Below are 27,908 nucleotides of genomic sequence, written 5' to 3' on the forward strand. Positions count from 1 at the left end.
TTCCTTTTCACCATAGACACTCGCTCCTTCCAGTTTCTAACGCGTGCCCTGGTCCCGCCGAACCATATCCCCAGCACCTTCAGGCCATCAGCCCTGACAGTGAAGGGGACAAAGGATCGGTCAGCCCATTTCCCAAAGAACATGGCCTCGTTCTTCCCACGATTTACCTTGGCTCCCGAGGCCAGTTCGAACTGGTCGCAGATGTGGATCAGTCTGCGCACCGACAGCGGATCCGAGCAGAAGACGGCGACATCGTCCACGTACAGGGAGACTTTGATCTGAGTGCCTCCACTACCTGGGATTGTCACTCCTCTTATGCCCGGATCCTTCCTGATGGACTCAGCAAAGGGTTCTATGCAACACACGAAAAGAACAGGCGAGAGGAGGCAGCCCTGCCTGACTCCAGATTTAATAGGAAAGCTATCTGATTCCCACCCATTGATTGAGACTGCATTACTGATGTTAATGTAGAGCAGTTGGATTCAATTGCGAATTCCCTCCCCAAACCCCATTTTGGAGAGCACATCCACCATGTAGGTGTACGATATTCTGTCAAAGGCCTTCTCCTGATCCAGGCTGATGAGGCAGGTGTCCACATCCCTGTCCTGTACATAGGCAATCGTATCCCTGAGCAGCACGAGGCTGTCAGAGATCTTCCTGTCCGGCACAGTGCAGGTCTGGTCAGGGTGGATCACCAATTCCAGAGCAGATTTGACCCGATTGGCGATGACCTTGGACAGAATTTTATAGTCCACATTCAACAGTGAAATGGGTCGCCAATTTCTAATTTCCTCCCTTTCCCCCTTGTGCTTGTAGATGAGGGTGATAATGCCTTTCCTCATGGATTCTGACATACTGCCGGCCAGGAGCATACTCTCGTACACTTCTAGCAGGTCTGGGCTGATCCAGTCCCACAGAGCCGAATACAACTCCGCCGGCAATCCGTCGCTTCCGGGAGTTTTACTTTTCTCGAAGGACTCAAGGGCCTCAGTCAGTTCGTCAGGAGTTAGCGCTTTGTCTAGACTCTCCCGTGTACTGTCGTCTAAGACCTCCGTGCTAGAGGACAGGAAGGACTGGGAGGCCGTGCTGTCTGTGGGCTTCACGTCATATAATCCGGCATAGAAGGATTTGCTGATCCTCAAAATGTCGGACTGTGATGACTTTACTGAGCCATCTTCTTCCTTCAGGCTGCTAATCACAGAGCTCTCTCTTTGTACCTTTTGGAAGAAGAAACGTGAGCACGTCTCATCCTGCTCCATGGAACAGACTCTGGAATGGAAGATGATCTTGGAGGCCTCCGAGGCAAAGAGCGAGGCTTGCTGGCTCTTCACCTCTTGGAGTTCCTCCTTGACATCGACCCCCATCGACTGCAGCCAGAGCAGGTTCTGCATGTTTTTCTGGAGTCAGGACATTTCCCTCTGTTCCTTTCTAGCTTTCTGGGTGCCTTTGAGGACGAAAAACCTCTTGATGTTTCCCTTGATCGCTTCCCACCACTGTGTCAGTGACTCAAAGTGGGGTTTCATGGTTCTCCAACCTTTGTAATCCCTCTTGAGCTCCTCAATGTTCTCTGGGGTCAGCAGTTGCACGTTTAGCTTCCATGCCCCCCTGCCACCCTTCTGGTCCTTCTCTAAGTGACAGTCAGCCAGTAGGAGACAGTGGTCAGAGAAGAACACCGGCTTGACGTCGGTGGATCTGACTGTGAATGCACGGGACACAAACAGGAAATCTATCCTGGAACAGACGGACCCATCAGGCCGCGACCAGGTGTATCTACGCTGCGCTCCGTCTGCAGGGTTGCTGAAGACGTCGTGCAGCTTGGCATCCTTTACTGTTTCCATCAGGGATCTGGATGTAGCGTCCAATCTGCTGTCGGCCCTGCCGGATTGTCCAGCCGCATCGATGATGCAGTTGAAGTCACTGCCCAGAATGACCGGCCTGGAGGTTGCCAGCAGCAGTGGGAGCTGCTGAAAAACCTCCAGCCGCTCAGCCCCTTGTGAGGGGGTGTAGATTAACCAGAGTGGAGCATTCTTATACATTACGTCTGCTACGAGGAGGCGCCTGCCCACCACCTCCTTAACCCGGGAGACGGTGAAGCTGCATCCCCGCAGCAGAATCCCCAGGCTGGAGGAACGAGAGTCGTTTCCTCCTGACCAGATCGATGGCCCGTGGGACCACCATCGTGACCATTGCCTGTAGGAGCTGAGGTGCGGTATCGCACATTCCTGCAGAAACAACAGGTCAGCTTTGACCTTGGCAAGGTAGTCCAAGGTCGCAACACATCGCGTAGTAGATTTAATGCTACTCACATTTATGGATACAATCTTTACACCCATTTTAAAGCAGTTAGTCGCTTACCAAACCTGTTGTCTCTGAGAGTTCCAGACCATCGGTCTGCTCCTTCATGCCCGTGGTGTGCTCAAATTGCTTCACTTGGGATGGGCTGAGGAAAGCGTCCTGAACCTCCCCATTGGTGGTGTTCTGCTTGGGTGGCATCTGGGGGTCCGTGCAGAGAGCGGGGTTTGAAATGTCCTCTGTTGGAGAAGCTTTTCCAATCCTCTCCCCCTCTGGGGCGTTGCTGCTCCCGCCTTCCCGGAGCTGGGGTGCACTGAGCGCCTCACTGTTCCCAGATTCCTGGGATTGTGGTGCACTGGCCTCTTTGGGTTGTGGGCAAAGTTGCGGTGCGCTGGTCTCCTCATTGTCTCCAATGTTCTGGAGCTCAGGTGTCTCATCCTCCAACTCCCTAGCGTTTTGCCGCTTCTTCTGTTGGCGCTGCCCTGGCCCTTCTTCGTCCGAAGAGCTGCTGCTCTTGTCATCCGTGTCAGATAGGAGATGCCTCTTGACTCTTGTCTGGGAAGTGGCTTGGTTTCTTTTTAGCCCCTTCTACCTTTTGGCTCTCTTCACCAGCTGCCACTCCCCCTGCTGTTTTCCCACTGCTGCCTCCTCCTCCTCCGTTGATTCGCTCTCCTGAGGAGTGGGAGGTTCAGGGGGCAGTGCTGTTGATTGGCTGTCTGTTGCCCCAATCTTTTCCTCCACCTTGTCTCTCTCTGTGTCCTCCTTTGTCCCGTTGTTCTCCCTGGGGGCCTTGGTGGTTGGAGTGACAAGAGGCATTTCTTCTGCTTCCCCCTCGTTGGCTTTAGCTGCCTGTGCATAAGTACGGCAACGTTTGGGGCAGGTCTTGTAGAGGTGACTTGCCTCACCACACAGGTTGCAGCACTTAGCCTGTTTACAATCTTTTGTCTGGTGCCCTTCCTTTTTGCAGTTCTTGCAGAGGACGGCGCTGCAGTTGGCCGCCACATGACCAGACTTGCCGCATGAGCGACAAAGTTTGGGTTGCCCAGCGTAGGCAAGGTACCCACGGCTTCCCCCGATAGCGAATCTGGAAGGGGGGTGGACAACGGCTCCCTTACCGTCGGTCTTGAGTGTTACCTTAACCTGGCGTTTACATGTCCAGATCCCCAAATTATCTTTAACCTCAGTGCAGCTCCCAACCTTATCGAAGTACCTGGTAAGGAAGGTGAGCACGTCAGCGACAGGGACGTAGGGGTTGTACAGATGCACCATCGCAACCCGTTCTCGTTGCAACGGTAGAGCAAAGAGCGGCTCCGCTGTCAGGATCTTCATTTCTGGCAGGTCCTTCTTTTCCTCAAACACCTTCAGGAGTTTGACACAAGCTGCCACTTGCTTGAAGGTCACATCAAAGAAACCAGCGCTGGGGAAATCCTGTAGGCAGTAGATCTCCGCAGCCTCGAAACCACACAGCTTGAATAGGATCCTCTTGGTGAAGAAGGTCCTATCCATTCCTGTTCCTTGCTCACTGCCCTTCACCATGACTCGGATGGTGTTAGGTACCCCATTGTAAGGAGTTTAACTGGTTATAGCCATTGCTCTTTCCCTGGCAGAAATGCTGCCAGGTAAGTATCTTCTTTTTGACAAAAATGCAGATGTTAGAGGAACTGAGGTCAAACATGGGTTGCAAACTTGAGACCCAGGACCCTTATGTGAGCACATTTTTGCCATGGTGCCTGTACTAGACACCTACTCAGAATGGCCAGTGAAGCAAACTTAATGGTCTTAATGAGATCAGCAAAACTCTGAGACGGCATTCTGAGTAGGTGTCTAGTACAGGCACCATGGCAAAAATGTGCTCACATAAGGGTCCTGGGTCTCAAGTTTGCAACCCATGTTTGACCTCAGTTCCTCTAACATCTGCATTTTTGTCAAAAAGAAGATACTTACCTGGCAGCATTTCTGCCAGGGAAAGAGCAATGGCTATAACCAGTTAAACTCCTTACAATGGGGTACCTAAGTTCTGTCGAAGGGTCATGAGGACTCGAAACGTCAACTCTTTTCTTCTCCGCCGATGCTGCCAGACCTGCTGAGTTTTTCCAGGTAATTCTGTTTTTGTTCTGAGACACTTAACAGGTATTCCAGCCACAAGAATCAGCTCTTTCTAACCTATTGCTTCAGGGTATTACTGTAAAAGTTTGAGGAAGTATAGACTGTTAGGATCTCTGACCTTGCTAAAGGTGAGGGGTGGGTGGGAACTCTCAGCCCGCCTAAAGATCTCACTGTTCAGGTAATGTTGGCACAAGGCAGTATGCAGGTCATCTTTTAGCTGCTGCAGCATTTTAAGTCCTGCAGCATATAGTAAATCACTTAGTCGGCTGTCCACAGATGCATTGGACAAGTGACAGAGACCTTGTTTACAAAGAGAAACAAATCTATTACTTTTTGGAAAGGAGATATCTGCTTGGCAGGGCATATAAAAGTAGCCTGTTAGAAGAGTTTCTAAAAATGCGGAGTAGCATAGTTTGATCCCATGTGCTGTACATATCTTTGAGTATAGTTACAACCTTCAGACAGACATGTTATATTGCTCTAAAGGAGGTGCTCTGGAATGCCAAACAGGGGAACCCTGCTTGCACTTAATTCATGCCACTACCAACAAACAGCTGCACTGCTCTATCATTTTCTCATAGTCTAATTTTGTGCCTCCTTGATGAGTTTCCTTTCATTTCATTTTTGCTGACATTCTTTGCCTGCCCCCAACCCCCACCTCCCTTGAGCTTTGTCAATGTTTTAAATTAATATTGAACCTTTATTAAGACTGAAACAGTATGCCACCTGCCTACTGTGCCCCTCCCACATATGCAGCTGGTTATTATTGAGAGGACATCTCTTTAAGTTTTCAGCATCCACCATTAGGGCAGTTGCCAATGCCTGAAATGTGCTGGGATCTTATCCTAATCACTCAAGTAATGTTATGACCACAGACAATTGTGTAGTCTGCTGCATGTCTGAATAATCTGCTCTGGGCTACATTTTCAGTGGTAGCCAGAACTTTTGCAAAATTAAGACCTTATTGTTTGAAGATAAATTTATCGATCTTGTCCTCCCAGTGGAGAGCCATGCTTGAATGGCAGGAACAGTGGGTCATATATAACACAACACATACAGTACAGAAACATCATTGTTCAAGCTGACTCCTGTTTTGAGTACAGTTCCCTGTTGGGAAGAGTGAGCTGTAAACTTAACCATTTATGGGTTTTCTTTTTATCCTAGGGAAGAATGTTATTGTAGGAAAATAGAGCACCCCTCTACTTGGGTTGCTCAGAATCAGTATTTCCAAGTATATTCTGTTGTAACAAGTGTGGCAATGTAAATGTCTCACACAGAATCGCAGAATTGTTATGGTGCAGAAGGAGGCCATTTGGCCCATCATGTCTGCACTGGCTCTCCGAATAAGCATTATGACTTAGTGCCATTCTTCTGTCTTTCCCCGTAACCCTGCACATTGTTTCTATTCAAATTTCTCGATTGAACCTGCCTCCACCACACTTCCAGGCAGTGCATTCCAGACCTAAACAACTCGCTGTGTTTTTTCTCACCGCATTTTCTCCTTTTGCAAATCATTTTAAACCTGTGCCCTCTCATTTTTGACCCTTTTTTGAGGGGGAACAATTTCTTATTATCTACTGTGTCCAGCCCTCTCATGATTTTGAACACCTCTATCAAATCTCCTCTTTGCCTTCTCCTCTCCAAGCAGAATGATCCCAACTATTCCAATCTATCTTCATAACTGAAATTTCTCATCCTTGGAACCATTTTTGTAAACTTCTTCTGCACCCTCTCCAATGTGTTCACATCCTTAATAAAGTGTGGCACCCAGAACTGTATACAGTACTCCAGCTGAGGTCTAACTAGTGTTTTATACAATTTCAACATAACCTCCTTGTTCTTGTACTGTATGCCACTACTGATAAAGCCTAAGATACTGTATGCTTTATTAACTGCTCTCTCCACCTGTCCTGCCACCTTTAATGACTTATACACCCAGTTCCCTCTGCTTGTGCAAACTCTTTAGAGTTGTACCCTTATTGTATGGGTTTTCCTACCAAATGAATCACCTCACACTTCTCCGTATTGAACTTCATCTGCCACCTATCTGCCCATTCCACCAACTTGTCTATGTCCTTTTGAAGTTCTACACTGACCTCCTCACAGTTTACAATGCTTTCAATTTGTGTATCATCCGCAAACTTTGAAATTGTCCCTGCTCACCAAGATCTAGATCATTAATATATATCAGGAAAAGCAAGGGACCCAATACTGATCCCTGGGGAATTCCACTACAAACCTTCCTCCAGCCTGAAAATATCCATTAACTCGCTGTTTCCAATTACTCAGGCAATTCTGTATCCAAGTTGCTATTGTCCCTTTTATTCCATGAGCTATAATTTTTCTCACAAGTCTGTTATGTGGCACTATATTGAATATCTTTAGGAAGTCCATGTACACCGCATCAATCTCATTACCCACACCAGTGATCTTGCTTATTTCCATGTGTTTCCTTTGTTTCCATGAGTGAGTTGCTAATTGGTGTTGGATTATGGCACCAATAGGTTGTTGCTGGAAAGTAATCAGGCTTGCCTCACAAAGAACTCCTTATTGTCAACAAATGGAAGAAAAGCTCTTATTCTGTTGGTTTGGCTGAAATTAAAACCATGGGCTGAATTTTACATACCTTGGTGGTGGGCAGGAGTCCGACCCGGAAGTGCATGAATCGCCAAACTCCCACCTTTGCCTTTGAAAGATAATATGTGTTGTTTCCAATTAATGGCTGCCCAGTTGGAAGCCAGCCACTACATGCAGAAAGGATGTGCAGTGTGCCTAATTGGTGATCGTAAGGCACGATGTCTTGGGACAGAGGGGGTAGGCTATGAACTGGAAGTCAGTCATGGTACCTATTTAAAGGCACCCCTGGCATGGGACTGTTGCAGCTGCATCAAAAAGCATTCTTTTGAGGTGCAAATTCTTGTGTGGAAGAATATACATTCCATTGAACCATTGCAGTAGGAAATAGCTTGGTTTTAAACGTGGATGACTGTTCTGCTAGTTTTGAAGCATTCAGGACCTTTGCCAGGGAAGAAAGAATAATTGAATGCAGTTGAACCATTCCGCTGATGAATAGCAAGTGTTTAGGGAGAATTTCAAAATTAGCTCTTTGACACTCTGTGCCTCTCACAGATGGCTGAGAGAATGGACCCAGGAGTTAGGAGGACCCCAGACCAAGGATGATCCAAAGGTTTGACGATAATTCCCTGCAAGTCCTCCTCTAGGCTATAAGTGATAGGGGAGGGGAGTTCCTCATGCCCGCTGCTGGTGGAGGGGGGGGTGGCGGTGGTGGAGCTCCTCATACCCAGCTGGACAAAAGCAGCCTGGATGGAAATCACAGCAGAGGTCAGCAGCTTTGGGATCATCCAGTGAACCTGGCTGCAGTGCCGGAAAAGGTTCAATGACCTTTTGAGATTTCAAAGCACGAGTGTGTCACCATTCTGAAGATGGCTATATTTAGAAGGGCGTGATATGAGTCAAATAGTTGAAGGATCAATCACGAGGGGACACAAGTTCAAGGTGAGGGGCAGGAGGTTTAGGGGGAATGTGAGGAAAAACTTTTTTACACAGAGAGTGGTGACGGTCTAGAACGCCCTGCCTGGGAGGCTGGTGGAGGCGGGTTGCCTCACATCCTTTAAAAAGTACCTGGATGAGCACTTGGCACGTCATAACATTCAAGGCTATGGGCCAAGTGCTGGTAAATGTGATTAGATAGGTAGGTCAGGTGTTTCTTACGTGTCAGTGCAGACTCGATGGGCTGAAGGGTCTATTCTGCACTGTGATTCTGAAATATGGGATTGTCTTGTTTGTTGCCCAAGTGTGTAAGGTTGCATGATGCAGACATGCCACTCTTCATGGCAATAGGGGTTATGGAAGGGTTGGGGGCAGGGGTGGCACAGTGGGGAAACTGCTACACCTATTAGTTGGCAAAGAGCACTGAGAAATGTGGGCTGGCGAGAAAGTACATATTGGCCACAGATTTGAAGGCACAAGTGTAACACAGAATCATCATTACAATTTCCCTTGCAGGAGAAGAGGGCACATAACGTCTGAGATAGGAACAGGGCAGGAGGAGATGTACCAAACTTGGTCATCCTGAAAGCCATTGAGAGGAGATCCTGGAGTTGGCTGCCGATGATTGTACTTGGGCCATAGGCCGAGGCAAGGCTGTAGGAAAGCTCTGGGGTCATGGTCCAAGGTTCCAAGGTGCATATCTATAATTCTTGCAAACAGTGCTGGGGAGGATAGGGTATGGGAAGCTGGCAGGAAGGTACTGTTGATGGTTTGTAACTTTGGAGCCTTGCAGAATTTGGGGAGGATGGTGTGCTTCTGTGTTGAAAGGTCTAGGGTTCAAACACTGGCCTCCATCTCCCAATGGTTCCAATGTTTGCATTGAGGAAGCATGTCTGCAAAATCATCTCAAAGGATAAAGACTCCATTAATTCTCCTTTTTGTTTTGACCACAGGTGCAAAATTGGCAGCTGCAGGCAATAGCCCTGAGGAACCAACTGTAACCTCTGAGGAGGAAGAGAAACCCTCAGAGGGCGCAGCATCCTTGCTTCGTACCTAGCACCAGCACAGAATCACGCACCTCGGTGGCTATGCATGGTTTGGTTGTAAAGGATAGACACACTAGTAAGAGCACATTACAGTCGCACAAACAAACATTGAACACTGAGATAAGCAGGACTCAGGCAGTCAGAGGCTAGGTTGCTGGAGGCAACCTAGGTGCTGAGCCCCAGGCTGGTGATGAGCCTCTGGAGTCGTCTGTCAGGTGGCAGATGCTGGATGTACAGTGCAAGGTACATGGAGCTGTGGCAGTGCCACAGCGATAGATGAGTCTACTGCCCCTGTGCAGGAGACACCCAGCCCATCGGTGCCCTCACACGACCACAGGACAGCCGCCAAAGTCATCCCAGGCAAGGGGACATAAGGGTCAGCAGCCTGTCTCCAGCACAGCTAAAGGGGGAGCACCATACTGCAACACCTGGAAAAGAATAAAGAAAACTCCACATTAGTCACACATGGGTGCCTTTCTTATTTGTGAAATTTGAATATTGTTTTGATTTATTGTGAGCATAAATGAATTTTCTATTCACATGATTCTCCGGCTGTATTCATCCATTATCTTTGTTTGATGTGATGAATTTGATTTGGATGTTTATCTGTTGTTATGGAAGTTTGTGTTCATGTGAATTCTTCTGCCTCACATTATTTGGTGACTCACATTGGTGTTAAGCAGTCCTGTTGTTCATGACAGGGAGCTAACAGGAGGAGGTGCCATGGGCCAGGAAGGTGTTATTGAGCTGGAGACACTCTGCTATTGGAATTTTCTAAATATCAGACCATCTCTTGTCTCATGGGCATCCAGACCCTCCCGTGGACCGACTTGCACGGCTTCCTGGTGTAGTTCATCTTATTCTTCATCGGACTTGTCATCAGAGGACTGGGCTGTCTCCATCAATTCCACCTCTGATAGAGCTTCCCGTCTCTGGAGGGACAGGCTATACAATGCACAGCAAATGGCAATCATAAGTGAGACTCTCGCAGGTGCATTTTGGAGAGGACCACCTAATCTGTCCAGGCATCTAATGTTGCCTCTAGTCGATGTGTGGCTCTCATTGTACTTACTCTCAGGTTTCATCTGTGGATTCCTTACTATTGTCATCAACCATTTTTTTAATGGGTTCCTTTATTACTGAGCAGCCAGCCATCCAAAGTTCCTGGGCCAGAAAACATCCCTGGCACCTGTGGCCACTTCCTGGGTGACTGTAGACACCTGCATTATTCTTCGATCATGATCATACATAATCTGAACAATTATGGAGTGGTATCCTTTTCTATTAATGAATACCTCTGACTGTCCCGCTGATGCTTTTATGGCTACATGGATGCAATGTATCCATGGGAATCCAGCCATGGCTTCAAAGCCTCTGGCTCTTTCCACTTGACTTGTATTGTCACATGTAAGACATAATGATGGGTATGCCTAAAACATGGCATGAATACCTTAATGAAGTGATAAGCTGCAGTCTGGATGATCCTACTAAGGCTACCTGGAATGACCCAGAAGCGAAGAAGTTTAAGGCCACAGGCATTAGGTGGCCACTCACACAATGCAAAGCTATCTCACCAGAAAGCATGTCACAAAGGGGTGCAACTGTGCAAGGGGTGCAATCCCTTGATTGACGCAGTCTTTGGAGGCACAATTGTTCTGTCATCTGCAGGTAAGACACCCTGACCCTGTACACCTGGTTGGCAGGGTAGGGTCTTCACCTGTCCCTGCCTGCCTGCCGCTGCTATCTCCTCTTGCTCTGCAGCAGATTGTCAACCTCCCTGCACCTGATGGTATATTTGTCCCTGGCCAGCTGCCCTCCTCGTTCTCCTCCACCTCCTACTCTCCTCTTTACTGGAGGAGGTCTGAAAGTCCAAAGTGTAACTTTAGTCATCAAAATTGACATTATAAATTGATTTGCCTTTTTAAACGTTTATTGCAGCACATTTTGCCCAATAAAATGCAAGAAGAGCAAAGTGCAGGTTTCTCTGATTTTGTTTTGCTAGATATAGATTTAATTGTGTTCATTTAAGCCGTTCTAAGCGTAATGTTGGATTTGCTTTTCTAAGGCATAGACTAAATGATTCATAGCTTCAGTGCCAAAAAATAATTACTACTCAACAATATGTTATGATATTCAGAATGTAGCTTCTGTTTCTTGACATATTGTGGCAATCATGTAATTAAAAGATATGTTATGCTGTGGTTTTGATGATTTTCTGCTTCACATGATGCAGGGATGAACAACAGGAACATTATCATGTGGATGGATCACAGAGCAGTTGATCAAGTAGACCGAATAAATCGAACAAAACACCGTGTGCTAAAATATATGGGTGGAGTGATGTCCCCAGAAATGCAGCCACCCAAACTTCTGTGGTTAAAAGAAGTAAGTCTTTTATTGTTAAACCTCTTGCCTTTACTATGAATGTACTACAACTAAGAGGCATTGAAAATCATTTCTAAGAAAAAAAATCTTCCAAGCGTATTTTTTTAATATTTTTTTTTCTTCTTTACAAATGTTATTGAAGAAAATAAGAGCCCAACTATGGAACTAAGATATTTATCCTAGTCTAGCACTTTCCTCCAGAAAGCAACTTAATTCTCTTATGCACTCAGTTATTTGCAGCCTCCATCCCAAAACAATTTTGTGTTTTGCTATAAGATGAAACTGAGCACTAAATTTGTTCAAAAATAAAGTTGTGAATTTGGTTCCTATTCAGTGGATTATCTTTGAGGGATTCCTTTTCCTTTTTACATACTTCATTTTCCAAATGACTGTTCACTGCCTTGAGGTTTGTTTTCCCTAGCTGGGACTTTCGAACCTGGGGCTATACCTCCATGAAGAACTCTCCAATGGAAAGAGTGGGTGGGACTGCCAAAGCTGGGATTTTATCTCTGAGATTTTTTCAAGCTTGGAAGGTGAGGTAGTTTAAAGCAAAATTTTAGCTCTGTGAGGCTTTCTTCATCTGGGAGGGTGAGACAGTTCAGGCCCAAGTCTGCAGGCTGTCGGTGGTGATATTTGCAAGAGGAGGAGTGAATGATATTGGATGTTGTGAGGCCCTGGATATGTCTGGCCCAGTGGACTGGGCACATGAAGAAGGCGAGGAGGTTAAACAAGTTAAAATATGACAACTTGTGAAATATAGATACAATAAAATGCATCCAATGATATGTTGCTGTAGTGTGTACTTTAGTGGCAGTGACTGAATAGACTGCAAAGAGGAACTGTCTTGATTTGTCTTGGCTAAGGATCTGGTGGATGGCCTCATTAAAATTGCACAGTAATCTGAATTTGGAGATGCTTTTCCCAATAAGGTTTGCTTCTTCCTATTGTGTAATCTTCTGCAAACAGAGAAATCAAGAAGAGAAGAGGAATTTGCCAGGAGAATGTGCAGTTGCACGTGGATTATGAAACTGCGTTCAGATGAAAGAATTTGTTTTGATTGAACTCCTTTAAGTCAAGTTTAAGTTGCTGGGATAAGGTGTACACTGCTGCTCAATATCATTGCATGGTAATCCTTTCAAAAAATAATACAAGATAATGTGAGCAGAAAGTAACTCTATTTGCCTTGCATACTTTGGACACTTATTATAAGATAATGCTGGTATCCTATTTTACTTTTCCTGACCTTTTGCATACATGATTCCTGGTTCTTAGTGCATTGTACTGCTCAATTACATCAACTTCCTCCCAGTACTTGTATGGATGGGTGGCAAAGTCTGCCACTCTGGTGCATTTGGTAAAACAGGGCACCAATGAAGCATCTGTGAATCAGAGGGTTCTACATAGGTTCTTGAAGAAGGCATCATTTTCAACGAGAAGTGGAAATTAAATGGACAATATGGGGCAAAAAGACCTTTAAATCCTGCAGGAATACCTGATTTCCCACCACCAAATAAATTATTTAGAGTTAAAGAATGGAAATCCTCCTGGGCTCATTGATTGGCTCAGTTCGAATGCTGTTGTGCCTACACACTTGAAGTAGCTGCTGTTAGTTTGTCCTTCCTATTGAAGTGAAACAATTTTCATTTTCAGACATTTTTGCCAAAATTCTGAGGCCAAACTGGGAGCAGGAAGCATGACAAAAATGGGATGTCTGATGGAATCCAGGTTCACTTGGTTTGTGCTTCAAAACCCAAGTACTAGAAATTCGCAAAAGGGGGAGGCTGAGGGGAAAGAAGTCCCATGTTGAGAATTCCTTGTCCAAGGCTTCTGATACCGAGCGATTTGGGTGCCAGAACGAACCTGGCTTACAAATCGTTGGAATGACAGAAGAGAGGCCCACCTAGGGGTTTAGGTCTAGGTTCTGGCCTGAAACCTACTTTGGAAAACTGGTAGAATAATAATTATTGGTTCCTTTGTAGATGGAGCTAATTATATAGCAAAGGCTGACTTTTGGCTAGCAAATGACTGGCCACTGTCTCTTTTTCCACCACCAAATGGTGGCCCAGGTTACCCCAGAGTGATGTGAGCCTTTACCTTACATAAACAAAAAATAGTGGCCCTGCCCTGAACCCTGATGTCCTAGCCGAATTGAAGTGGAAAACACTGACTCTTGCTCCACCACGCTTCAAAATGGGGTTGAGGAATATTGTCCCTATTGACAGTAGGACAGATGAGAACTGACAAAACTCACCACTTTAATGGCATTAATTTCTGTTAGGGATCAGTCTTGTGATAGTGGCTGAATTTACATTTTGGTACAATCTTTTTTATAGGCATATAAATAGTAAAAGCGTGGTAAGAGGAGGAGTGGGGCCGATTAGGGAACAAAAAGAGAGTTTATGGAGGCAGGGGGCTTGGCTGAGGCATTAAATGAATATCTTGCACTTGTCTTTACCAAAAAAAGATGCTATTCAGATCATGCTGAAAGAGGAGGTAATCCAGACACTTGGAGGATTTGAAACTTATAAAGAGGACGTATTGGATAAACTGTCTGTACTGAAAGTTGGTAAGGCACCAGGACCAGATGAGATGCATCCGAGGGTACCGAAGGAAGTGAGTGAAAATTGCAGTGGCACTAGCCATAATTTTGCAGCCTTTCTTCGACTTGGGGTAAATATTACACCCTTGTTCAAAAATGGGTGTAAAGCTAAGCCCAGCAACTAAGGTCGGTCAGTTTAACCTCAGTGTTGGGGAAGCTTTTAGAAACGATAATTTGGGGCAAAATTAATAGTCACTTGGGAAACTGTGGGTTAATTAAGGAAAGCCAGCAGGAATTTGTGAAGGGAAAATTGAGTTTAATTAACTTGCTGGAGTTTTTTTGTTGAAGAAATAGAGAGGGTTAATGAGGGTAATGTAGTTGATGTGGTGTACACAGACTTCCAAAAGGCATTTGATACAGTGCCACACAACAGACTTGTGAGCAAAGTTAGAGTTCTTAGAATAAAAGGGACAGGACAACATGGATACAAAATTGACTGATTGACAGAAAACAAAGAGTAGTGGTGAATGGTTGTTTTTCAGACTGGAGGAAGGTTTGTAGTGAAGCTCCCCAGGGCACAATTTCAAAATTTGTGGATGTTACTAAACTTGGAAATATTGTGAACCATTAGGAAGATAGTGTAAAACTTCAAAAGGATGTAGACAAATTGGTGGAATTGGCGGACAAGTAGATGAAATTTAATGCAGAGAAGTGTGTGTGATTCATTTTGGTAGGAAGAGCACAGAGAAACAATATAAAATAAAGGCTACAATTCTAAAGGGGGTGAAGGAACAAAAGGACCTGGTTGTATATGTGCGTAAATCATTGAAGGCGGCAGGACAGGTTGCGAGAGTTGATAATAAAGTATATGGCATCCAGGACTTTATCAATAGGGGCAGAGAGTGAAAAAGCATGCAAGATATGTTAAGTCTGTATAATTCACTGGTTAAGCCTCAACTGGAGTATTGTGTCCACATCTGGGCATCACACTTCAGGACGGATGTGAAGGAATCAGAGGGTGCAGAAAAGATTCATGAGAAAGGTTCCAGGGATGAAGAACTTCAGTTACGTTGAAAGATGGGAGAAGTTGTAACTTTTCCTTGGTGAAGAGAAATTTGAGAGGAGATTTAATAGAGAAATTCAAAATCATGAGGGGTCAGGACAGAGTAGACAGGGAGAAACTGTTCCCATTGGTGGGGGGATCGGGACCAGAAGGCACAGATTTAAGTACCGTAGATCATGGCGTACAAGTCAACCCAGCGTATAAAAATATCCTGTTTTCTAGCCCCAAACATCATATTTTTGCACATACTAGGCATATAAGTCAACCCCGCTTTTGAGCCACGATCTTCTATAATTGCATTAGTAGTCAGTTTTTCATCCCACAAATGCATGTTTTACATACCTTATAACTGGGTGCAAGGTGATACAGAATGTGTTGCGAAGACACATGGGAATTTAAGACACTCCTACCCCATGTGGTGAATGCTGAAGAAAAATTAGTCTTCAAACAAAATGAGTAAGGTATGAAGCTGGTTTCAAGTTAAAAGTCATAACATTTGCTAGCTTGTCAAATAACTGTACTGCAGTGAGGGAATTTGGTGTTAGTGGAAAAACTGGTGCGAGATTGGAAGAAGAAGGAATCTGCCCTGAAGAAGATGCCCAAGACCAAGTGCGCCATGAGAACAGAGACCAACCATTGGCCTGATCTTGAGACGCATGTATCAGAATCGGTCCTTGAAAATCGTCAGAATGATTTCATTTTCACCAGAAATGCAATGCATGTATATCCAATTCAATGGATGGAGAGGAAGATGATTTATTGTGCGAGGATGATTCTGAAACCGAAAACACTACATCTGATCCAAAGTGAGACCCTTGTGATGATGCCATAGCCAAAGTGACTTAGAAAGAATTTGATTAGCTCTTTGTATCTGATGCCAAAGACAATGGGTGGAATCATCCCAGATTTGCACTCAGTGCGGTAGCTGGCAGGAAAAACTATGTTTTTTACCTGCTGGTTGCAATGGCGGGTTTTCGCACCATATCACCCCAATCTCACCTCAGTAATCATGCATTTCTGAGAAACATTCCCGTTTCGCTGGCAGGCGGCCTCCGATTCACCGCTGCTCCCTGATGCCAGGTGCCATATTTAAAGTGCACACCTCTCAGAGCTTCCAGCCCAGAACTGCTGCACAGAAGACATGACCCTGAAAGGCAAGAAGAATGCAACCCCACAATTTAGTGACACATCCCTGGGATGCCTTCTGAACACTTTTGGAGCCTGTCACAATATCCTCTGCCCTTTCTCTGGCTTCAGGAGGCCCAGTGTCACCACGTTGGCTTGGGAGGTGATGGCAGTGGTTGTCAGTGCCAAAGCTGCACAGAAGAGGATCACCGTCCAGTGCAGAAAGAGGACGAATGATCTCATCGCCAGGGTAAGGCAACTATCTCATCACTCTAAACCCTCACACTCATCTCACTCAGTGCCAGTTCAAGAGACATCACTACTCATCCTCTCTCACACACTGTCACACCTCCTTGTGGACTCATCTTCTCGAGACTGCCTTCTCAGCCCTCGCCCTCTTGATGCCACTTGCACAGATCAACTTGTGTCCCTACACAAACCATAGGATACCCCCATTCCCCAGTAATGTCCTAGACCTACAGGCTCTTCCCTTGCCTGAGGCCACTTTTCCCCTTCCACAAGCAAGCCATAGCCCTGCAACTGTTGAAAGCCTGGCGCTGATGAACGCGAGTGCTGCCTGGGGCAAGGTAGGCAAACAAGCCTCAAGTCCTGAACAAAGTGCAGCTCACCAGGTGCACGTCACTTATGTTCAGCTGTAAAACAGGTGTGCATACAATCATGTTGGCATGCCCTGATGATCCTGCGTGCGAGGTTGATTCCGGTCAGCTGGGCTTATAATGATATGCAGATATATTACAATGAAGTTCCCAACATCCGATGGTGGGAAGCACGGCCCACTATTGACGGGCAGAGTGGACGATTGCAAACTGGTTTCACGATGTCGTGAAACCGATTTTTGGCCTTCCGCCATATTGTCTGTTCATGCCCACCATGATGCCCAACACCAGCGGGCACAGAAAATTCCACCACAATAATTTGACAGGTTTTAAAACACTTTCATTGTGGTTAAAGATATGTTTGTACAATTAAATTAATGCAGCATAGTTTATTGAATAAATTAACATGAATGCCTTTCATGCCTTTGTTATTGCTGGACTTGACTATTCTATTGCAATCCTGGCCAGCCTCCCACATTTTACCCTATGGAAATTTAAGGTTATTCAAAACTCAGCTGGCCATGTCCTTACTTGCACCATGTCCCGTTCACTTAACTACTGCTATGTTCACTGACCTATATTGAGCTCTGGTCAAGCATCATCTTGATTTTAAAATTCTAAGGCAAGGAGATGAGAGAAGGAGGAAGAATAGAGGGAGAACAGATCTTAGAGAGGAGGGAATTGTTGGAGGAGGTAGAGAAGAACATAAGATTGGGAGGGGAAAAAGGAGCAAAGCAGAGGATGGGGAACATTGAGACAATAGGGGAGAACAAACATAGGATTGGGAAAGGAAGGTAGCAAAATGAGCCTGTGGGAAATAGCAGAAGAATGGGGAAGAAGGAGAGGGAGATGAGCAGGGAAGTGATATTGGAAAGGTGAGAGCAGGTTGGGGAAGTAGGTGAGAACTGAGTGAGATGAGGGAAGAGAAAGAATGGGGTATAGTGAGGCTGGGGAAAAGGGAGAGAAAAGCTTAGAGAGGAAGAGAAGGTGGGTAAGAAAAAAGTGATAGCAGAGGGAAGGGAGAGCTGAAATAAGAGGAGGAATAAAAGGGATGAGAAAAAGCAAAAAAGTGCAAAGAGAGTATGTTTCTCATGGCAGAGGGCACAAGAGACACTTCATAGTAGAGGAGGTACCAGATTTTGAGAAAGCTCTAGAGTCTTGTTTAGTCGGAGGTGGGGGCAGGGGGGGTGGGGTAAGAGGAAACTGGAATGTCCCACAGCTGTGAAAGTTTCAATGAATTACTCCATTATCCCTTAATTTATTGCTCTGGGTGTGGAGGGAGGAGGAGTTAATTGGCATCTTGTTTATTAGGAGGATAGTGAACATGGTAGTATGAAAGTGAAAAAAATGCTTCTTAGTGTGGGAGGTGGATTTGGTGGTGTTGGTGAAAATGGCAAATTGCTTGCAAAACATTCTGAGCTGCTGTTTATTGAAAATTATAATTTTGTTGCTTATTTATGTGGGAGGTAAGGGAACCACCATGCAGCAGTGTAATTTAAAGCTATACATAAATTTTAGGAAGGGGAAGGGAAAAAGTATTAATCTGCATGGGGTTAGGAGGGTGCATTCAGTGTAGTCCAGTGTTCATTTTTATTTCAGGTTGCTGATACTTCATTTGGAGTGCATTTCCTTTTATTGTCTAGGAAGGAGTTCTAACAGACCAGCGTAAGCGCTTTAAATGATTTTCATGAACTTCGATCAGATACACCTAAGTACGTTTTCTGTAGTGCAGGTTTCTAAGAGCGGCTCTCTCCTCCATTGTTGTGGCTGGTCATTCCATGGACTCGGTGATTTTGGCAGTGCTTCCTAAAGGGTTTGGACAGTTAATGTTCCATGCATTTTTTCTTGTCAGGCAACTGTCATAAAGGGTTCCAATTTGAGTTGTTTATTCAATATCCTTAATTAAACTCTATCAGCAGCATTGCATTCTTTGAATAACTGCTTCATATGACACTTTATCTGTGCTTTCAGTTAATATGTAATAGAGATTGGTCTTTTTATTTAAGTTGCCAAAATTGTTTTTAAGATCAAGGATCCTGGAGGAGTTACTGAATGTAGTAATGGAGCATCTTCACACTAGCAGAAATAGCATTACAATCAATGCTCCAGAAAAGTAAAACGGAAGAGAATAGGAAAGGAAGAGAGAAGCAGAGCTTTGCATGTGCATGTCAGTTCAGCTACCTTACATTGTTGGGTTCAGAATCTTGCCTATGCCATTCTCTCCAATTATGTCTCTGATTTCTGTTTAAAGGAAAATGCTCGAAAGAGTAAATTAGTGAAGCATGTAAATTATTTACAACTGGTTGAATCTTTAAAAAAAAATCTGTGTATTTACCTGTAATTTAATTTCTGCGTAAACACTACAACACAGGATGTACCTGCCAGCAAAGGCTATATGGTCAGAGTAGTTTATTCAGAAACTCGATTGCTCAAGTAGAAGCAAGTTTTCCCATTTGTTGTTCTGATTTGTGCAATCTTGTATAATTCAGTCATACAATACTTTATCGACTGTATGCTCCACAGTACCAGTGACCATGCCTACTGCTTTTACCAATATTATGTATTACAAGTAGTTGTGAAAATGCAGACCCAGGAAATAACTGGTGCTATTTTGATTTCATTTTCATTTGCAAATTTCACATGTGATATGTCATATTTTACTTTAATTCCCACAATTTATTTGGATAAGTATAGACTACAGAAACACCTTGTTCAAATTGTATTCACAAATGTAATGAAAACTATTAATTTTGTTAAATATATTGCTTGACTGGAAAAAACTGTTTTTAGGAATTAGCAAAATATAATAATTAGAAAATGTAATAACATGTTTATGTTTAAACTTTGGAGTTAATTGGTACCATACTAGAAAAGTATACCATGCCTTTCAAGTTGACATATGGCTTGTAAATGTTTGTCAGATGCAAGTTAGAATTTGTTTTTTTTGTTCTTTTCTGCCCTATCCAGAATGAGTTTTGCTTTCCTCATCTGGTCTTAATAATGCCAGCTGCTGGGCTAATGAGTGCCAAATGTGAACTGTTTTCTGTCTGCTTTGAGCAGCTGGAGCCTTCTAACCGTAAAAAAAGCTACAGTAATGAGGTTCAGACAGTGGAAGATCGACAAAGCTAAGGGACTAAAGCACAGGAGAAATGGTCAATGCCAGTTGTCTGTGGGTAAATATATTTCATACTATGGTACTGAGTCATGCACACCAGGAAGGACCCAGGTTTGATCTCCAATCTGTGCTGATGTCAGCCAGGACAGCATGGAATATTACTATTGGCCTTTGTTATTCCTTATTTTAGCCAATAGGACCAGGCGGACATGCTTTTACAATGGCTGTGAGGGTCACCAAAGCCCATAACTTTTTTACTCCTTCCAGTCTAATACATTTTTAGGGTTAATAGAAGAAAAATGCATGTGATGGGATAATCTGGTGTTGGCAGAAATCATCATATGTTAAATAAGAAAAGTATAAGGTGTTCAGTGCACACTTATAACAAGGAGAGACAGTGGTGTTGTGAAAATGTCACTGGACTAATGATCCAGAGGCAGAGGCCACAAGTTCAAATTGAATTAGCAGGTGGAATTTAAATTCAATTAATAAAAAATCTGGATTTGAAAGCTAGTCTCAGTCATGGTAAATCATGAAGCTATCATCAATTGTCATAAGAATCCATCTGGTTCACTAATATCCTTTAGGGAAGGAAATCTGCCATCCTTACCTGGTCTGGACTACAAGTGACTCCAGATCCACAGTGATTAACTCTTAACTGCCATCTGAAATGGCTCAGCAAGCCACTTGGTTCAAAGGCAATTGGGAATAGGCAACAAATACTGTCCTTGCCAGTGATGCTCATATTCCATGAAAGAATAGATAAATTATTTGCAGAATAATCAGCCTGAGCATATAAGATTGTTAGTGTAGGAATTAACTGTATTCCTATAGATAATAGACTCTTTGAGAATTATGTCACATGACTTTAGGAGTTTAAAAACAGTTAAGTGAGAAATAATGGGGGAAATGCTGAATGGAGCAATCTTGAAGGATGAGATCTACAGTCTGAGCGACAGGCCTGGCAAAGCCAGCTTCTACCATTTTTCAAAGAAAGTGCATGGTGCAGTGGCTATATATTTTGTGATAGAAAAAGATGTGTTTGGGGAGGTACAAAGGTTGGCTGGCTCTCTTGACCTGGTGGGTGTAGCTTGGATTTGGAACACAACCTCAAGAAGATCAAGTTCCATCCAGTAAGCTGACTTGGTGAACGCTGTGTGAATGCATGAGATTTGCATGTTTATTATATTTCAGTATAAGATTAGGTAGAATCCAACCAACTCTTGTATTTCTTAATAATGTATTCCTGTTGCTGCATCTAGATTCTCAGACCTTTTCATTATAAGATTAGCTGGAGTGGCTAAAACCTGATGCAGAGAATGTCACCCGCATCTCCCAGAGCACCAGTGCTTTGTTTACCAGTACATCACTTTCCACATTGACCACAACATCCAACAGTGGGCAGCTTGGAGACTTAAAGCAGTGGTTGGTTTCTCTCATGTCTAGGGAATCACTGACCAAACCCCTGTTGTCATTAGGGCACCAGAAAACCAACCAGCAGCATTTGTGAGTAGGAAAGATCTCATTCTGTTAATGTCGACTAGTCTCCAATCAGAGAAGCAGGTCATCTCAATTTGTGCAAGGTGCCCAGACAGCCTTTATCCTGCTAAATTCAATTATTCCCCTAATAGTTAAACCTTTCAGGCTGAGGGACAAAGGATGCCTTATGCATATCCCTACCACACCTGCACCATAATGGATGTTTAGTTGTTTAGGTAGACCTGGAAGCTCCCTGCAATATGCCCTGCAGATTCATAAAGAGAGACTTGCATTTGAAGAAGGCACAGGAGCAGAAGCAGTTCTCTTTGGATGAAGAACTCCAAGTTGAAGGTGAGGTTACAGGATGAGCAGAAGATAATAGCCACCTTGATGCCTTGCAGCAAGATATGCACGGAATGAGTTAACGCAAAGCAATTGGGTGCCCTGCTCATTTGCCTGCCCAGAAAACTTAAGAATTGTTAATGCAGAAGGACTTTGTGTAAGTTTTACATCCTTTACTCCTCCCTTAATCCTATATTAACAAACATTTAAACCATTTAGCAAACTTCTACATCAATGACATACCAACAATGTAGACTCAGAAACTGTTATAAAAACGCACTGCAGACCACATTGCCCAATGTGATCAAGATGATTAATTTAATTCCCAACACAGTCTTACCTTTAATTCATTTTTTAATCAATGCCAATCCATGCTACCTTCCACATAAGAAAGTTTCCTAATTCAACCACTCCTATGAAATGTTCCCCTAGTAGCTTCAGCAAAGCTGGTGGGAGGCTTTTGTAGCTCATGTTGGGGCCCTTAAAGTGCTTGTGGCTGGCAGCTTCTAGGTATTCGAGCCTGTGTGTGCCCTACTGTAGAGGGTTGCACCCTGGCCACTGCCAGAGCAGTTTTTCTAGCCGATTTCATGGCTACACGTATGAGATGACACCACCCATGTTCGAATTGGATTCCCCTATTCCTTCAGACATAAAACTAAAATTCCTTGGGAGGATTTCCAATACTTGATATAACTACTTGTGAAAGGCAAGCAGCTTTCTTTCATGCTGGGGCCCTGAAATCCTCAACGTTGTGCTGCCTTGATTAGCTATCTGCTGGGCTTTTCCTGTCACCAGTACCTGCTGTTGCTCATGCTGAGTATTTCACCACCTGCAGATCCTTCTGCTGAACATAGTGCTAATGTCTGTGTTGGTGCTTAATGGGGATCGAGCACATGACAGTGCATCCTCAGGAAGATTGCGCTCCTCTTAACCATTCTCTTCAACAGGTTCCAAGTGCTGTAGAACAAATAAATGTTAGATCGGTACTGAGGTGGTGGAAATTAGCAAAAGGCAGTCTTTAGAATGCAGCTTGAAGTTGTGAAGCTTTCTGAGCATTTGTGATGTGATTGAAGGATCACAAGTGAAAAACAGATAAGCAGCCAGCCTCACCATCCCTGATACCAATGGCTTTTTCGGTACCACTAATCCCCAGGGCTTCCTACTCTGATGGGTGAGTGTTATTATATCAGGTATATCTCCCCAGACCTTATTTCTCTGTCTGGCATTATATGCTGTTCAGTCTCGCTGAAAGAGAGGGTGAAAATTAGCGAGTGGCTGCAGAAAGATAAATGGAGATGTGTAGAACTTGTATGTATCGTGCGAGTGTTGAGAAATGGAGAAGAGGCAAGATGGAGTGAGTATTGGGCGGTGATCAATAGAAAGTCAAGTAAGTAAAATATGAAGTGATGAAGGAGCTGCTGGTTTACAGATGCTAGAATGTGAGAAGAGAATGTCGTTGGTGTGTGGCGTAAAGACAGAAAAGAAAATAAGTTTTGAACATGAAAGAGAGGTGTTGCACTTTGCTCTTGTGATCCCTTGTTGAAGTAAGTGGTGAAGGAGAAAGAATTGTTTAGAGTGGTAGAAAGGAGTTGAAAGGAGTGTTGAGTGAGATGAAGAGATACCCTTGGTGCTCTTGTAAGATCATAGAGTGATAGAGGTCTACAGCACAGAAATCATTGACTCTCTTCTTTGATAGGACAAATGTAATTTCACTTCATTCTGCACAACCCATTCATTGCACTGCATGATCCCTTAAAGATTACTGTGCAGCAGCACATGCGCACGTCTTAAAAGGATCACATGTTGTCTGTGGCCCCTTTGTCCCCTGCATGGCCTGTTTGAGGGAATACTGCATAGGACTCAAGTCTTGAGCATGTTGCTGCTGATAATGAGCTTCTCAACCACCCCTCCAGGCTTGCTGGCTAGTCACCCTGGGAATGTTTCTGTAGGTGCTGGTGAACATTGTTAGAATCATATCTCTCAAGACTGAAGCCGTCTTTTACAAAATGGAAGGACCTGGACATCTGGATGCTAACCTGGGATTTTTTTTTAAAAAGGTCATAAGTTCACCTTGGAACTGTGAACAAGCAGGCCTCTTCCAAGAAATCACCTGACCTTTATGGTAGGAAGGTCTGCTTGTTTGTTTAAACTGCAATCATTTTAATTGATGGAGGAAAAAAAAACTGAAGGAAGGTTTACATCTTGCTGGGAATCACATGGGAGAGAGGGCAAAAACTTAATTTGTGAACCTGCTTGTTTTGGAAAGCAGTTTGGCTGGAGACCAAGCTGAGGAAGGAGAGTACCTTGACTGGCTCCCTCTTTCTACCTTGCCTAAAATTGTGTGTGGCTATCAGCCTGTAGCCAGAGAAGCTTCATCTGAATGCAACTAGTCTGCATTTGGACCTGCAAAGCTGAGACCAGTGGTGAGAACTTCCAGAAACCCACCAGGACCAGTGGCCCATCTTCGCACAAGAGAGCTCCATGTCGACAGTGTTGACTTTATCCTTTATTTTATAACACCTATCCTCCAAAGCCAATCTCTGCAGAGAGACTCCATCTGTTTGTCCTTTGCTTATCTGTGTGTGTGCGCGCTGGGTGATTTCTTTAGGAAGCGATAGAGAGGTATCCTTCCGATTACAATGGTGTGTTAACCAATGCTTGCAACTTGTTAAAAGAAGTTTTGTTTTAAAATAAATTAATCATTTTGTGTTTTTGAAAGAAGCCTGGTCAAAGTCTCTTTTCTTCTGGGTACTCTTGATATAGATACACATTTGGCCATTTTGGTAAGAAACTTAAACATTTAATTTAATGGTACAGCCTGCGGAGTGGTGGTGCTCGATAATTCGTGCACTTCTCCTATCTCAGTCATAACATTAACTTCCTTGCCTCCTCAGGGACATCTCAGAAAAGCCGGGGGAAACCATTTAATCTTTACTGCCTCCGGAATTATGCCCATACTGTAAGAATGAAAAGCGAAAGCAGACAGTGCAACATTGCTCCAAGGGATGTATTCCAGCATTAAAGAGGCTTAGTCTGGCCTGGCGGAAATCGCGCAGAGAAAATGCCCAGGCTGTCCATTTCTCAAGACAATGGGATGAGTTAAAATTATCCTAGTCTCATGCCATTGATGTCATAGAGGTTTGCTGCTGCTTCTGTCCTATGTCCACCTGATGGCCGCACTTGAGTACTCACATCCAGGTACACATGAGGAGTGGCACATAATTGTGATATTGTTAGCTGAACATTTGACCTTTTGAAGCCATTCTTCATCATGAAGGGAGAACAAATGTGAGGAAGGAAAGGAAAATGAGACTTGAAAGTCTTGATTTAGAATATAACTGAGGAACAAAATTAAAGGTGACAGTGCAATTACATATAAGCCTATAAAATGGCAAAAGGAATCCTTGATATTACATCTGGAGGCAGAGAATACAAAAGTTTGGAGAAAATTTTAAATATACACTGATTACTATATTGGTTACTGTTAGAGTATTGTTTACAATTTTAGGTTGACCAAAATTATAGAAATGATACAAAAATAATGGATAGGTTGCCGCATAGATTCATTTGGATACCACTGAGATTTATCAGAATGCCACCAAGTTTTATTAGGATGCTACCAGAGGTGAATGGTTTTAGTTATGAAAAAAGGTATGGGAAGTTCTACATCTTTCACTGGGCTCAAGGGCTGAAGTGATAGAGCCTTCGAGATTATGAAGAATTATTATTTTTTAAAAAGTAATAAACACTTTCGTTGGCAGTTGAGATGGTAATGCAAGGTCACAAATTTTAAGATTAGTGCAAAAATAATTAAAAATTAAATATATTTTTAGAGGGTAGTTAGGATGTGGAATTCTCAGCGGCAAGCTGTTATTGAAGTAGAGTCTACAATTACTTTCAAAAAGGAATTTGATGACTGCTGGAAAAAGAATATACCAAGGTATGGGATCAAGGAGAGCAAGATTTGACTATATAGTTTGTTTTTGTTAAATCCAGGCTTGAACTGATAAGTGGCAAGTAACTTTTGCATCAACAAGTGCCAGGCAAATTCCTTCATGAACATGAGTGGGTCTAATCACCTCCCTTTGTCATTCAGTGGCATTACTATCACTGAGTTCCTGACCTTCAGTGTTCTGGGGGGTGGAGGTTCACCATTGACCAGAAACTCAACTATTCAACTAAATTAGCCACATAAATGTCACAGCTACTACAGCAGGTCAGAGCTGGTTAGTCTGCAGCAAATAGCTCACTTCTTGATCATCACTGTTTCCCCACCTCCACAGACCTTATCCATCAGTCACATATAACAATTCAGGACTGTAATGGAATATTCTTCACTTGTTTGGGAGGATGCAGCTGAAACAACATTCAAGAAGCCAAATACCATACAGGGAAAAGCAGTCTATTTTATCCATTCCCTCTTCTATTGTTGTACCAAGACTATCATGACTGTGTACTAATTACAGGATACACAGCAGCAAGCCATTAAAGCTTCTTCGGAAGTATCCCCCAAACCAGTGCCAAGAAGGACGTCAGCAGGTGTGTGGATATACCATCACTTGCAAGTTCCCCTCCAAGTCACGTACCATTTTAACTTGCACATATATTGCTGTTGCTTCATTGGTGCTGGGTCAAAATCCTGAAAATTCCTACCAAACAGTATTGTAGGAATACCTTCAGCACCTAGACAGCAGCCGTTCAAGAAGCATCCCCTACATCTTCTCAATGGATGGGGAATAATTGCTGGAGATGCCTACATCCCGAAGAATGATTAAAAATAAATTCTGGCTTGTGTAACTTTCTATAGTTGCTGTTAATATTGTTCCATAGAATCAACTGATTGGAAGTGTGGTCCTGCCAAACCCTGGCCCTCCCAAGATGGATGATTCCATTTCCATACAGAGTTAAGGAGAATATTTTTTTCTCCAAGGGTAATGAGTCTTTGAACTCTCTCTCCCTCAAAAGGCAGTGGAAGCAGTGTCTTTGAATATTTTTAAGGCAGAGCTGGATATATTCTTGATTAACAAGGGGGTTAAAGGTTAATGGGGTAGGCAGGAATGTGGGGTTGAGTTTATAATCAGATCAGACATGATCTTATTGAATTGCGGAGCAGGCTAGAGGAGCCGAGTGGCCTACTCCTGCTCCTAATCCGTACGTTGGTATGTTATGTGCAATTTTCAGAAAGTAATCTTGTAACTATTGAAAACAGTAGTTTAAAAAGGAAAAACATGCAGTGTTTTGCTATAACTCAATTTCCATGGACACATGATAAAGGCAGTGTACCCTTTGCCATGAAAAGGATTTAAATCACTTAAGACCTTAATGGTCAAGTTTGATGACCACTCAAGGTTTGCAATTATTTCTGTGTTTTTGCATCTTCAGTACTGTTATATTTGAAAAACAAAATAGTCTGCTGGGCTTAGGTTCAAGATGATTTTAGCCTCTGACCTTTACGATAATCTTCCTACCACTTTATGCAGTAATTACCTTTAGTAATGTGATATTTTCATCTAAGGGAACTTTGTACAGGTTTTAACAACTAGACATTCACCCTCAATTAGTTTTAGCCAGGTACTCCCCTGAAATGTCATATCACTGTCATTATGTTGTTTGGTTTTCATTTTAAAGTAAGATATGTGCATTGGAACCAGAAACTTGTCTGTCTAACCCGAGTGCAGCCTGAAAATGAATTAATGTTATTCTCAGCAGGAGGATTGGGTTGAGAGACACAGTAATGTAAATTAGAACACAGGCTTTTCATCTTTCACCTAAGATCAGAAAGATGGAGCTATAAGTTTGCTTGCCCCTGAAACGGGCACAGTGACTGCAATGTGTGATTAACTTGCAACCATTCAAAGTAGGTAGCATGCAAAATTCAGCTGCCTGACAATTACAATGATAATGGTGTGCAACCCAGTACTAAACATGCTGCTGAGTGACTTCATGCCTCAGCAGGGGATCCACGTTAATGCAAGGCAAGCACCACTTAAAGTTATCCTGCATTCCTTAAAAGCAGCCTTCTTAAAGGCGAGGTGTATTCTGGCTGCATCAGGTACTAAAAGCTATGGTGAAAGAGTTAATTAGTAGAAGGAGGAGTGGAAGTAGTGGAACTGGTCAGAAAGCATTCCCAAGGTTCTCCATAGCAGCATTGGACAAGAGGAGAAGAGACCCTCTTCCCTCAGGGGGCAGGTGATCCTCCAGACCGAGATTATGAAGGCAGTAGGAGCAGATAGCCATCGCAGTCAATGCTAGCATTCTATCACAAAGGACCTTGATGCAGCACCAAAAA

The 27,908-nt window shown here is 43.7% G+C and overlaps 1 protein-coding gene across 8 annotated transcripts in view; it reads left to right on the forward strand.

Moving 5' to 3' along the window:
• The window catches only part of fggy (FGGY carbohydrate kinase domain containing), a 368,733-nt gene that overhangs the window by 54,798 nt on the left and 286,027 nt on the right, over positions 1-27,908 (forward strand). For all 8 annotated transcript variants that reach the window (XM_041208766.1, XM_041208769.1, XM_041208768.1 and 5 more), the window contains one exon: positions 11,188-11,339. In XM_041208766.1, coding sequence (XP_041064700.1) covers positions 11,188-11,339 — 152 coding nt within the window. The remainder of the gene's footprint in view (positions 1-11,187; positions 11,340-27,908) is intronic.

Source organism: Carcharodon carcharias, chromosome 16 (assembly GCF_017639515.1).
Source record: "Carcharodon carcharias isolate sCarCar2 chromosome 16, sCarCar2.pri, whole genome shotgun sequence".
NCBI lineage: Eukaryota > Metazoa > Chordata > Chondrichthyes > Lamniformes > Lamnidae > Carcharodon > Carcharodon carcharias.